At 42.0% G+C, this 13803-nt stretch overlaps 2 protein-coding genes across 3 annotated transcripts in view; both read right to left on the bottom strand.

Moving 5' to 3' along the window:
• LOC308700561 (CD276 antigen homolog) overlaps positions 1 to 13803 on the bottom strand; it is a 1553888-nt gene that overhangs the window by 1474790 nt on the left and 65295 nt on the right. Inside the window, exon 9 of the mRNA XM_081382222.1 lies at positions 10773 to 10902. The gene's annotated coding sequence lies outside the window, so the exon portion shown is untranslated. The remainder of the gene's footprint in view (positions 1 to 10772; positions 10903 to 13803) is intronic.
• The window catches only part of LOC308700492 (uncharacterized protein), a 56547-nt gene that overhangs the window by 39886 nt on the left and 2858 nt on the right, over positions 1 to 13803 (bottom strand). Inside the window, exons 2-4 of one of the 2 annotated variants that reach the window (XM_081382125.1) lie at positions 8248 to 8458; positions 3013 to 3357; positions 2583 to 2939 (exon numbers count right to left, since the gene is read on the bottom strand). In XM_081382125.1, coding sequence (XP_081238251.1) covers positions 2583 to 2939; positions 3013 to 3268 — 613 coding nt within the window. In that variant the 5' untranslated portion in view covers positions 3269 to 3357; positions 8248 to 8458. The remainder of the gene's footprint in view (positions 1 to 2582; positions 2940 to 3012; positions 3358 to 8247; positions 8459 to 13803) is intronic. The other variant, XM_081382124.1, reaches the window with a different exon arrangement.

Below are 13803 nucleotides of genomic sequence, written 5' to 3'. Positions count from 1 at the left end.
GAATGAGGCATGATTGCTATTCACACCTTTATTAAAATGGCTGTAATATGTTACCACAATAGTAGCCTACTTGATCTGTTTAAAATGGTTTCCTTGATATATGCATAAGGTGTTAAATTAAAACTTAAAAATCAAAATTTAAATTTGTCTAATCCAGTAATTCATTTTTTCTATTTTTGATCTGAGCACAATCAGAAAATCAGAAAACCCGTCCTTATTTTTTTTTTTTTCATTTCAGTTTAGGAAATAAATAATGGAAAAACAAGTCGTTTTTCATCTTTTTATTTTTGGTTTTAGTTTGAAAAAAAAAAAAACGATTGAATGAATGATCCACGGACGGTGACGGACCCATCATATTCCGCAATTATAGGCCTATATAAGAGTATTTAATTTGTATCCATAGGCCTACTCTGTGTAGCTGGCCCGCCATCTACTGGCTAAAAAAAATATTGGCCCGCGGCCAAAGTTACTTGCCGACCCCTGCTCTAGAGGAATGGAGACACTGGTTGGAGGGAGCCAACCATCCGTTCCAAGTGATTACTAATCACCGCAACCTTGAGTATCTCCGGGAAGCCAAGAGACTAAATCCTCACCAGGCTAGGATGGCTCTTTTCTTCACATGCTTTAACTTCACAGTTACCTACCATCCTGGTTCCAAGAATCTCAAAGCAGACGTCCTGTCACGCCTCTATCAATCCGAGACCTCCTCTGAGATCAACGAAACTATCCTCCCTCCAACCATGATTGTCAGCCCCATCCAGTGGAATATCGAACTCATAGCCGACGCCACCCTTGCCGAACCTGCTCCGCCGGGGGGTCCTGAGGGGAAGATTTTCGTACCTACCAATCTCCGTCTTCCCCTCATGGACTCTGTACACACCTCTCCGGGATCTGGACACCTAGGCAGTCAACAAACCCTCTCACTCCTTCAACAACGTTACTGGTGGCCCAGCATGGCTCAGGATACCTCCCGATACGTGCAGGGATGCACAGCTTGTGCTATGGCCAAGGTACCCCGACGTCTCCCAGAAGGGAAGCTTATGCCCCTACCAATCCCGAACAGACCCTGGTCTCATCTCGATGTCCACCTACAGGGGGCAGTCCGGAGGTTCCAACAACAGGCCGACGCACGTCGAAGAGACAAATCCCACTATACTCCTGGTCAGCTGGTGTGGCTCTCCACCAGGGATATTCGCCTCCGGCTGCCCTCCCGTAAGCGGAGTCCCAGGTTTATAGGTACATTTGCGGTACTGAGGCAGGTCAATGAAGTCACGTATCGACTCGCACTACCCCGTCACTACAGGATTGCACCCACCTTCCATGTGTCCTTGTTAAAACCTTACACTGCACCTCTCTCTTCCCCTTCCACTGATGCTGGTGAAGTGCCCCCTCCTCCTCCTGTGGACCCCACAGACGAAGCCGTGTACCAGGTCCACACCATTCTGGATTCCCGACGACGGGGGGGCCAACTGCAGTACCTCGTAGACTGGGAGGGGTTCGGACCGGAGGAGCGCTGTTGGGTACACCGGGACAACATCTTAGACCCCCCTCCAGGACTTTCACCGTGAACACCCGGTTCGTCCAGCCCCCCTCATCGTCGGGGTCTACGGCCCTCAGGAGCTGGCCGTGGAGGAGGGGGTACTGTCACGGAGTTACTCAACGACACACCCCAGCCACCGTCAACTCAGCACACCTGGTCCCGATCACAATCACCGGAATTCTGATTCACAGCACCTGCACCTCATCACTTCACTTACCGCGCCGGCTCTGTATTTAAACCCCAGTCATTCCACAGCTCACTGTCTGGTCTCGTCTTTTGACGCCTGTGACTCCCCGGTTCCTAACGTTCCTGTCTGGTTCCAGGATACTCCCTTTATTCGCCGCAAGTATATCCGAGTTGTACACTAACGTCTCTGTGTGTTCATTCAAAGCAGCATTGGTGTGCGGTGGTTCCCCAAGACTCTACAGTCCGTCTCCCTGAGTTCTCCAGTGAATTCCCGGATCACTATTCTGATTCCCCGTGATCATTTATTCCAAGTATCTTCGTGGCTGCACAAGTTTCCAGTATTCTCTCTGTGCTTCCCTGGAAGGACCTCGAAGCTGTTTCCTGTATTCAGGAGTTGCATTCGTGTCTAAATAAACTGTTAACATCATTCTCTGAGTCCTCATCCTTGTATTAGTGTGACAAAATGTGTGTGCGAAGATGAAAGCTGAAAAAAGATTAAAGAGAACTGTGTGACAACTTTTGAAAAAGTACTGAGAAAAAATCAGTTGTATACAAAAAATGAATTACTGAAAAGTTATTTGCAGAGTATCCCATGAGAAAGCACATCCATAGCTTATTTAATAAAAAACAAACTTTTTTTCATAATACTTGAATTAAATTATTTAAAAGACAGTTTTGGCTTGTCAAATAACATCAAAAACATTCAATATACTGTAAATATAAAAACAATATATTGAATATTTTTTATGTTATTTGACAAGCCAAAACTGTCCTTTTAATAATTTCATTCAAGTATTATGAAAAAAAGTTTTTTTTTTTTTTTTTGTTAGTTAGTTATTACTTTTTTATGACTTACCCAGTTGCTCCAGCACTACAGTTGCATTGGCTGAATCTCTTCCAGCAAACACTTGACACATGTAAACCCCTTTATCCTCAGTTCTGACGCTCTTCAGTCGGACAGAGAAGTTTCCTTTGGGGATTTCAGCAGTGAAGAACTCAACTCTGTCTCGGTATCGCTCGTCTGATGAATCTGGAAAAGCCTCGTTGTTTTCGTAGAGCAGAACCAGAATGTCTTCATCTTCATCGGTTTTCTTCCATGAAACCTGTTCAAAGTCTTCAGGTGTGATGTGAGAGTCTACAGAGCAGTTCAGAGTGACGTCTTCACCCACATACGCAGATATGGACCGATCTGATCCTGAGACTAGCAAACGCTCTGAAAGAACAAACTGTGTAAATATCACATACACTCAAAGTATTTCTGAAGATCCAGTTCAGTTCAGACTCACCAACATCTTTTATCTGAACCTCAGTCTCTCCAGACTCCAGCTGAGTGTGAACTTTACATGTGTATTCTCCTTTATCTTCAGCTCTCAGATTGTCCAGACGTAGGGAGAAGTTTCCATGTTTAATCTCCTCAGTAAAGAAATGAGCTCTATCTTGGTAATCCTGCTGCTGTGCCTCTGGTCGACTCTCACCATCTTGAAACAGATGAACTAAAGTCTCTGATTCTTTCCTTCTCCATTCCACCTCCAGATTCTCCATTAGTAAAGGTTCATCAACATAACAGGGCAGAATCACTGAAGATCCCAGAGGAGCAACCAGAGGACCAGAGGGACCACGCACAATGAATCCTGAGACAGAGAAATACAATAAAGCTTACTATATAGTTTTTCAAAGCATAATGGATACAAACTAATATAGAACATAATTACTGACATGAATTAAGTATTTCTGTACAGTAGGTGCATTCATGGGTGTCCCTAGAGCTCGACCCCAAATGTTGTTTTTGGTTTCTAGTTATTTAGGCTGTTTACTCGCACAGGGTCACTGACAGCCTCTTGATTTTGGTTTTTACATTTACGGCACACTCATAGCATCACAATATTTAATCTTGGGAAACATGTAATTCAAAAGGTTTTTTTAGACTTTTGAAGTATTTACTATTTGACCATTTGTTTTAAAATAATCATACTGTGATGACAGAGGAGAGGTAAGAAACTTCTAGGTTACTAATGTAACCCCCCATTCCCTGAAGGAGGGAACGGAGACGTTACATCAGAATGACTGACGAATTGGGATCTCGCCTGAGATGATGCCCCTTCCAGCACCCCGGTTAAACCGCCTGGCCCCCCTGTACCTGTTGGGGTGGAAGAAGGGACAAGACTTTGCACTGAAATGTCTATCACTGATGTTCCATCTAACCCTGTACAGTGAGACTATTAGATAACTCTGGGAAAGCGTGCGAAGTCCAACCGGAATGGAACACTCCACATGTTACCTCCCTACAGATGTGGTCTCCGTAGTTATAGTCTGTAGTTATACATATGGACTGATCACAAGGGCAGTGCTACATATGGAAGTTCTCTGTGGCAGATCCCGCCTTTTGCAAGAGTGGAGTCAATACCAGCAGAATAAGTGCTCGTATCTCGTCCTCAGAGGGGAATGGCGCAGCAAGCGAGACACATACCCCTTTTCCACCAAAAAAGAACTGGTTCGGAACTGGTGCTGGTTCAAAGTTGGTTCAACTTGAGAACCTTCTCAGAACCTGTTTGTTTTTCCACTGACTAGAGAGCCCAGCGAACGACGTTGTTACGTCACTGTGTACGTTGCTACGTCACTGTGTACGTTGCCATACGTCTTAGCTGTCCCAGAAACGCTTGCGCCAACTTCAAGCATAACAATTACAATGGCGGACTACATCGTCTTTCAGCAAATGTTTCTCCTGGCTTTGCGATCCTATATTGGGGTCAGAAGACGCTTAGAACACATTTGTGCTGCTCATCTGGATTACTATAGACGAAGGTTACGTTCGAGAAGAACTTCAACAATAACCCCGCCCCCAGCCCCCAGACGTAAGCATGACGTGGTAAAAAAATGGTTCTAGTCCAGCAAAGAGTTGGTGCTGCTTTGGAACCAATTTTCCTGGCCGAGAACCGGTTCTTTGGCTGTCGAAACACAAAGAACTGGTTCATGAGTAGGCACCGGCTCCGAACCGGCACCAGCACCAGCACTGCCTTGGTGGAAAAGGGGTAACAGAGCCAGGCTTCACACATATTACGTGTTTGTACACCACATACGGGAAGACACTGGCTCCACTCTGAGACCATAGAATCTCGCAAATGTTTTATGTGTCGCTCAGCCCGCAGCTCTACATATGTCTGCCAGAGATGCCTAAAGGTCTCCCACCTTCTTAATGGATGTGAGATCAGTCAGAAGCGCTGTCTTAAAGGCACAATATGCAAGATTTGTACCTTAATACAACAGCTTCGAAATCATTTTGATGGCAAGCGAACTCATAGTAGGGCGAATCATCTCGATAGCAAAGCAAGGGGGGGATGCAATGCAAAACCAGCAATGCAAGTTTGAGAGGTGGCGTCCCAACAAATCATGACTTGCTTTACGGCACGACGTCACATACATCAACAACATATGAAGCAGCCTCTATGGAAGACACTAGCACGCATTTCAGACGTGAATCATGGCAGAGTCGACGAAGAAAACGCGGTCGGAAGAGTCAAGGAAAAGAAAACGAGAAAGTGAGACACTCGGTCAGGCTTTCACTCGTTGGCGAGAGCTAAAAAGCAGCAAAGGATGCAACAGCGATGCTGACCTGGCGTTCTTGTTGATGGACTAATAAGTAAATCTCTTATTTGTGAACTTGCTTGCGTTCTATGTTGTATGTTGTTGTGCTTGCTTGTTGTATGTCAACAAAGTTGTTCATTCATCCAATGTTGATCATAAGACCAGTCCACTAATTTCCACATAATTCTAGCTAGCTATCAATTTGCAGAGCTGTTAGCAGACTTGACAACAAACATTTGTTTCTCTTACGTGTTTTTGCGTTATGTTTTATTGCCCAGCTTGCCTCACGAGCAAGTTTACCAGCTGAACTCAGGTATTGTGATGTGTATTTATTACGTAGTCCTTTGTCAGGTTCAAGTTTCGTATGACATGTGTACTGTGCTTATGCAAACTTTAGCTGGCATATTTGTATGAAATCGTGAAACATTACCTCGTCAGTAGACATCTTCAGAGGCTATCTGTGCCTGTTCGATGTCCGACGCTTCCATCCTACTGAACAGGTACCGGTACACAGGGGGGAGGGGATCAGGTTGTGAGTGCAGAGACTGCTCTGCGTAAGTGGTATTTACGACAGTAACGTTAAATAAAAGTACTCCACAGCGACTCTAGGGGTTACTGTTTGACAAAAAAGGAAAAGTGTATAGTGTGCCTTTAAGAGACAGGATCTTAATCTCTACTGACTGCAAGGGCTCAAAAGGTGTTCTCTGTAGAGCCATCAAGATCAAGGAGAGGTCCCAAGAGGGGATGAGGTGTGACCAAGGAGGATTCAACCTCCTGGTGCCTCTCAGGAACCTGATGATCAGGTCATGTTTCCCCAGAGACGCAAGGCAAGTTGTACTGATAGCAACTCCAGGCAATTGATATGCCACTGCAGTCGAGGTCCTGTCCTGGAGCCTGAGACTGCTTCCCTGACGCATACAGCACCCCAGCCCATGCTGGAGGCATCTGTTGAGACAACAAAATGCCTGGACGCTTGTTCTAGGGTAACGACCACATGCTGAAAGTACGGCGATAGATCGGAGCTGCAAGATGCATCAACAAATACTTGACAAATGCATTCACAACCATGTAACTATGTTATTGAACTTTAATACATAAAGTAATACATCCTGTGCAGTTGTATTGCAAAATAAATTGTAAAAAATTTCAAATGGAGTAAATTAGTATTAACAAGATAAAATGTATTAAAAAGATAAACATTATACAACGTATATTTATTTAGCTTACAGTTTTATCCAAATTGAATTACATAGAAAATCACAAGCATGTTGTCATAAGAAAAAATAAAATGAAATAAAATAAGTTTTTAAATATGCATTTGTATTGCAAAATAAGTATAACTTTCCTCATGTGGGATTGCACCTTTATTTGACACTGACACGTATGTGCCAGCTTTGCAGGTCATGCATTCTGCTTCACACGGATCCCGACCAAGACGAAAACACAGGGATTTTCTCTGTAAATCATCTGTGAATTTACATTTGGGCTTTTTTCAGGAACCATGTGCCACTGTTGACAAGCCGTGGTGCTGATGGTAACGATTGAGATGCAGTTTGACCAATGCTTGCGTGACATACATGACCAACCGACCAATGGTGGCATGCGAGAAGGCGGGACCTAAAGCAATGCAAAAACCGAATCCCGGACATTTTGGGCAATCTAGAAATCCTGGCCGGATGCATTTATTTAGGTCCAAAAAGAGAACATGTCCGGGGGGAAAAAGAGGACGTATGGTCACCCTAGTACAGATCAAACGTTAAATCTGAGGTAGTAGACATATATTTCTCTCTGTTGTTTAGTTTCCTTAACTTTATATCGTGGCACTGTGCTGCAGAACTGGGGATTCCCTCACATAAATATTGCTATATTTTCAGTATAAGCTCATATTTATTTTAATATTAACTATCTAAAAGGTGTGCATCATGCCTGACACCTACATGAACACTTTATAGTTGGTTTTATGACTGTAAGTCATTCTCTTCAAATGCTATTGAAGTTAGAAATATCAAATGTTCAATGTCAAGCCAACTTTATGCCCATTAAGCTACATTATGCATCCTGACCAGGGGAATCCTGGAGAATGACTTATTGAGGGAATCCCCAGTTTTGCAGCACAGCATGGCGAGATAAATGAAGACTTAAATGTAAACACAGCTTTTGTGTCTTTATCAGCTTTTCCATATATAGCTACTGACCCTAATATTCATCACAAATACTTACCGCTAGCTCTATTTCTGTAAATCCATTTTTATGAATGAATCACTCTCTCTACCTGTTGCTCTGGTCTTCATCAACAGCCACTTGCACCACCTGCTCGTTAGGTCGACTAACAGCTATTAAGATTATGAATCGGTAATCTACCGCTATTCCTGCAGTTCCCGGATGTCAAATGTTGAATTTTCTGTCGAATTTGAACCACTGAATTTGTGGAAGCGAATTTGTAAAGCGAAGTAAAATGGACCGAAAATTGCCTGTCGAATATTATAGGTATTATAATGTTATGAATTTTTAATAATAAAAATGTGTGTGAAATGTTTTGAATTGAAATATTCACAGCTTAAATATACAACCATGTTTAATTTCAGCCCATAAAAATGCAAGCCCTAAAAATACAATGCATTAAAATGCAAGCACGGTTAATGTATTTTGCCAAATGTTTTTTACATAGTGTGTTTGATAGCCTGCGTCTGCTTGTGTACTGCCGAGAACTGCTGGCCAAAGTTCTCGACATCGTAGCCTAAGAGGCCGGCCTGGGAGATGGAGGAGTCGAGAAAGCGAACTTTGTCGACATCCTTGACAAGTATAGAGTAGGGGAGGCAGCGGAGCGGTTTCTGGCAGAAAAAGGTGCCTTCCACAACTTTGTGACCTCCTCATGCACTTCTGGGAAGAAAGGCACTGGAGCAGAACGCTGCTGTTCAGCATGCCCCACCCTGAGATACCAATTGTCCAACCATGAAGGTTCTGGACACGGTGGAGGGTTCCACTCAAGCCAGATGGAAAGCATGGCAGTCAGCTACGCGTCAGACTTGAACAACGCTACTCTCCGCTGAAGGAGGCAGCGCAGCCGAATCTTCATCCCCAGAGGACTCTAGCTCGCCCTCTGATGCAGAGATCAACATCTGGTCCTCCGTGGAAACCCCGAATGAGATGCTGGGTCCTTCAAGAGAAGGACCAGCAACCCCAGCCGGAAGCTCCAGTTTGGGGAATAGCAGAAGAGACTCCACCTCTTTCGAGGTATCTTAGTTTGAGCTCAACATCGAGATGGTCATCTTCCCACAGTGGGTGCATGACTCATCAACGAACGCCACCTCAGTGTGCTTACGGCCCAGACACGGGAGGCAGAGATCATGGCTGTCAGACAGGGTCAGGAAACGACCACATCCAGAAACACACGGAATGACATCTTTAAAAAGATGCAACGTCACACCCGTGTTTACTTTTTTAAGGAGACCTCAGATGGAACACGCCGTCACACCAACACACATGAACAGGAACAGGAACCCTCTTGTTCTGATACTCAAGAACGATGATTGAAGAGCAGAGTGAAACAAAGTTTGCTCGACTCCGAAGCGAAAGCTTAATGTGAGTAATCGCACACTGGCTTATATACCCGGAAGCAGGGGAGCGGCTGTCTATGCAAATATCACTCGCCAATGTGCATTAGCTTGTTCTGTTACCATTTGAAGGTGATTGGGCTCTCAGGCGAGATCCCAATTCGTCAGTCGTTCTGATGTAACGTTTAATGTGACTGACTGACTGATAGGGAACTCATGTTGTGTGTAGTGTTTCATAGTGTTTGTTTGAGTGAGAGAGAGTCAAGTCATCTTCATTTATATAGCGCTTTTAACAATGTAGATTGTTTCAAAGCAGCTTTACAGAGATAAACGTATAATTTAAGGTAACAGAGATTGTTTTGGCTTTATAGCGGTTCTTTAATATAGTTATTTTCCAGCTAAAGTTAGTTTTGATTGATTCGCTTCCGTCGCAACGATCATTTGTTATTAAATTAGGGGCCGCTAAGACGACACCATTCTCTCTACACAGACTTTAAACGCGATCCTGTGAAAAACGCTGATGGCGGTCACATGCGCATTAATAATTATGTTCTATAGTTACAAACCAAGCCTAAACAAAGTACTGGCGTTTCCTTATAATTTTTGATACAGAATTTTATTTTATTTTATCAATTCGGGGTAGGTACGCGAATTGAGTTTCCCGACAACGCTTTATCTGTAGAGTGGTAAAGGGATCCTCCATAGGGAGAGACTAGTTGGCACTTCAGCACTGCATTGGATCGGGTCCAGGCGAAGGTCCTTCATCAGATCTGGATACGGCCTGGATCCGGCAGGCTGCGGGAAAACCTCGGGATAAACAAAGACACTAAAATTAGCGTAGATGCCATTCTTCTTATGATGTAACGAGTACATCAGGATTTATGGGAAGTGTTCCCGGGTTCCAGCTGACCTAATCTATGCAGCCTAACATTGAATTATAGAAGTCTATAATGTATTATGTGAATGCTAGGTCAAAGAGATGTGTCTTTAATCTAGCTTTGAACTGACAGAGTGTGTCTGCTTCCCGGACAATGGTAGGAAGACTGTTCCAAAGTTTTGGTGCTAAATAGGAGAAGGATCTACCGCCAGCAGTCGATTTTGATATTCTAGGTATTATCAACTGGCCGGAATTTTGAGATCGCAATAGACGTGAAGGACTATAATGTGTTAAGAGCTCGCTCAAGTACTGCGGAGCTAAACCATTTAGTGCTTTGAAAGTGATTAGCAATATTTTAAAATTGATGCGATGTTTAATAGGCAACCAGTGCAGTTTTGACAGAACCGGGCTAATATGGTCATACTTCCTGGTTCTGGTAAGAACTCGAGCTGCTGCGTTTTGAACTAGCTGTAGTTTGTTTATTAAGCGTGCAGGGCAACCACCCAGTAGAGCATTACAATAATCTAGCCTTGAGGTCATGAACGCATGAACTAACTGTTCCGCATTTGTCAATGAGAGCATATGGCGTAATTTAGATATATTTTTAAGATGGAAAAATGCGGTTTTACAGATACTAGACACGTGACTTTCAAATGAAAGATTGGTAGACTTAACAGAGCAGCCATCAAGTGTTAGACAGTATTCTAGGTTATTACGTGAGGAAGTTTTTTGTCCAATAATTAGAATCTCTGTTTTTTCAGAATTAAGTAGTAGGAAATTACGAGTCATCCAATTTTTTATATCATCTATGGATTCCGTTAATTTTGTGAATTGGTAAGTTTCGTTAGGTTTTGAAGAAATATAGAGCTGAGTATCATCGGCATAACAGTGAAAGCTAATGCCATGTTTCCTAATTATATCTCCTAAGGGTAGCATGTACAGAGTGAACAGCAGCGTTCCTAGTACTGAGCCTTGTGGTACGCCATACTGAACTTGTGATCGATGAGACATCTCATCATTTACTGCTACAAACTGATAACGGTCAGATAAGTATGATTTAAACCATGCTAGTGCAATTCCACTAATGCCAACATAATTTTCGAGTCTATTTAAAAGAATGTTGTGGTCGATAGTGTCAAATGCAGCACTAAGATTGAGTAACACTAATAGAGAGATACAACCACGATCGGATGATAAGAGCAAATCATTTGTGACTCTAACGAGAGCTGTTTCGGTACTATGGTACGGTCTAAATCCTGACTGGAAATCTTCGCAGATATCATTTCTTTCAAGAAAGGAACATAGTTGTGAAGACACTGCTTTTTCTAGTATCTTTGACAGAAAAGGTAGATTCGAGATCGGCCTGTAATTGACTAATTCTGTAGGATCAAGTTGCGTTTTTTTAACAAGCGGTTTAATCATAGCCAGCTTAAAGGTTTTTGGTACGTATCCTAGAGACAAAGATGAATTAATGATAGTAAGAAGAGGATCTAGGACCTCTGGAAGCATCTCTTTCAGTAGCTTAGTCGGTATAGGGTCTAACATACATGTTGTAGATTTAGATGATTTAACGAGTTTAGTAAATTCTTCCTCTTCTATAACAACGAACGAATCAAATTTTTCCTCAGGGAGACTACAATGCACTGCCTGATGCGATACTGTTGTAGACGGTTGCATAGTTATAATTTTGTCCCTGATATTATCAATCTTATAAGTGAAGAAGTTCATAAAGTCATTACTGCTGTGTTGCTTGGAAACTTCTGGGCTTGAAGCTTTCTTTTTCGTTAGTTTAGCCACCGTTTCAAATAAATACCTAGGGTTATGTTTATTTTCTTCTAATAGGGTTGAAAAATAAGCAGATCTAGCAGCTTTTAAAGCCTCTCTGTATGCAATCGAGCTCTCTTTCCATGAAATGCGAAATACCTCTAGTTTTGTTTTCTTCCAGTTGCGCTTCATTTTTCTGGCTGCTCTCTTAAGGGCCCGAGTGTGCTCGTTGTACCACGGCGTTGGACTATTTTCTTTAATCTTCTTTAAGCGCAACGGAGCAACTGTGTCTAAAGTGCTGGAAAAGAGAGAGTTAAAAGTTTCTGTTGCAATATCGAGTTCTTCTAAGCTATCCGGGATGCTGAGATGATGTAACTGATCAGGAAGATTATTGATAAAGCAATCTTTAGTGGCAGAAGTGATAGGTCTAACATATTTGAAACAGCAGAAGAGAGGGAGAGAGTAATGTTCCTTAGTGTTCATCTCATCCATTACTTCAAACATTTTTCTTTTAGATGTAAAATGTATATATACATTTAAAAGATGGTCTTTTGGCCTCAGTCCCGAATGGTTTTAAATCAAATGCTCCAAGATACAAATTCCTATGATTATCTCTGTCAAATTAAATTCAATTTTTTTTTTTTTGCACTTCACAAGCCAACTGTGTTTATGAATCATTGACAGAGATTCTTTCACTATTATTGCTGTAGAAAAAAAAAAGGTTGTAAACACTGGGTCAAATCAGGTTACCAGGAAATATGACCTGAGAAAAAAAAATATCAAAGTACGACACAGACTGACACCTCAACATGACATTAGCTGACATGAAATTTAAAATGCCAAACAAAAATGTTAATCAAATGTAAACAGTCTTGTGTTTGAGTTGCTTCTTTATCTTCCAGCTCTGGACATTCAACTGCAAATGGTGCTCCAAGTCATCCAAAACAATCATAAAAAATATTTGATTTTATTTGAAGATTTAATATGATTTATCTGAAACCCAAAATGTCAAACTTATTTTGTTTAGTCTAAAAATTAAGTGTACAATGTACAGTAGGTGACGTTATGTGATTTCGACACTGATCCGCCATTAAACCCAAAGAAGAAGATGTACCTGTTGTGCACATTGACCATGAGCGTAGTTAAGAAAAATATAAATTAATTTTGGTCTTGATCAACATGATAACATTTGTTAATTGGTTTATTTTTATTTTATTTTTTTGTGGGACATAGCGAGCTAGCATTGTCAGCAATGGATTGTTGAATTGGCACCATTTTCCACCTACGTGTGTTTTTGGCTCAGGTTTATCAGGGGTTTTGGGGTCCTACTACACTCATGCCAAAGTGTTTTGAAAGCAGTTCTGCTTACCGCAGGCTCTACACTCACTCCCTTATCTTTCTCCCTCTCCTTATCCTCCTCACTGTGTGTGCTGGTTCTCCAACACCTCCACCACCACCACCACTATCATCATCAGCCACGGGAGCTGATGAAGGTCCTGCTGCTGCAGAAAACATATCAGTTATTTTGACACTTTTTGCAGCATCTGCATGAAGGGCCTGTTTCTTTTCTTTTTTCGCAGTTTCTCTGCGCCTCCTTTGCGTTTTTTCTCCATCTCTCTGAATATTTTGACAGCTACACACACTCACACAGAGCCCAAAATGGGAGTTGTTTAAGATGTGATCGTCATGGGCCGGTCTGTCAGAAAAAAAACCCTACGCTGACATTTTTTTGACATTCATTACACCAGCACAGAGACCATCAATTAAGCAAAACAAAAACAAAAAGAATGGCCTGCCGATGTACGAGTTTTATGGGCCGTTCATAAAAAAATAAAAATAAAAAAAAGTATGAGATGTATTGGCCCAAAAAGCACGTCGACTCAGCTGGAAAATGCCCTATCTGCCAGATGGCCAGTTCGCCCCTTGTCTGTATGAAGCGTGGCCTTTATTTCGTCAGACCAGTGCAGCTATAGCAAGTATGAATAACAAATAAATAAAAAAACAGAGTAAAGCGTAATTGAATGGTAATCAACTGTAAATTAATTTCAAGGAATTAATCAAGGAAAAACAGTAATATACTGTAAAATATAACAGTCACAATATAACGCAATTTGCGCAATTTGAAGAGTAATGGAAACGCGGCTTCTGTCAAATAAAGTGTACTAGCGACCTAGAAGCCCACATAAGGAAAGTATAAGAGAACATCAGGAGGACTGAACTAGTAGATTTTTTTATTTTAACCTATGTCCATGAAAAGAAACAGTGTCATGTAAAAGGTGTTAAAAGCTAAACTATTATTA

The sequence above is a fragment of the Scardinius erythrophthalmus genome (genome assembly GCF_964197995.2).
Source record: "Scardinius erythrophthalmus genome assembly, chromosome: 1".
Lineage (NCBI taxonomy): Eukaryota > Metazoa > Chordata > Actinopteri > Cypriniformes > Leuciscidae > Scardinius > Scardinius erythrophthalmus.
Note: the sequence above shows the minus strand (reverse complement) of the source record. Positions and strands in the feature narration are given on the sequence as shown.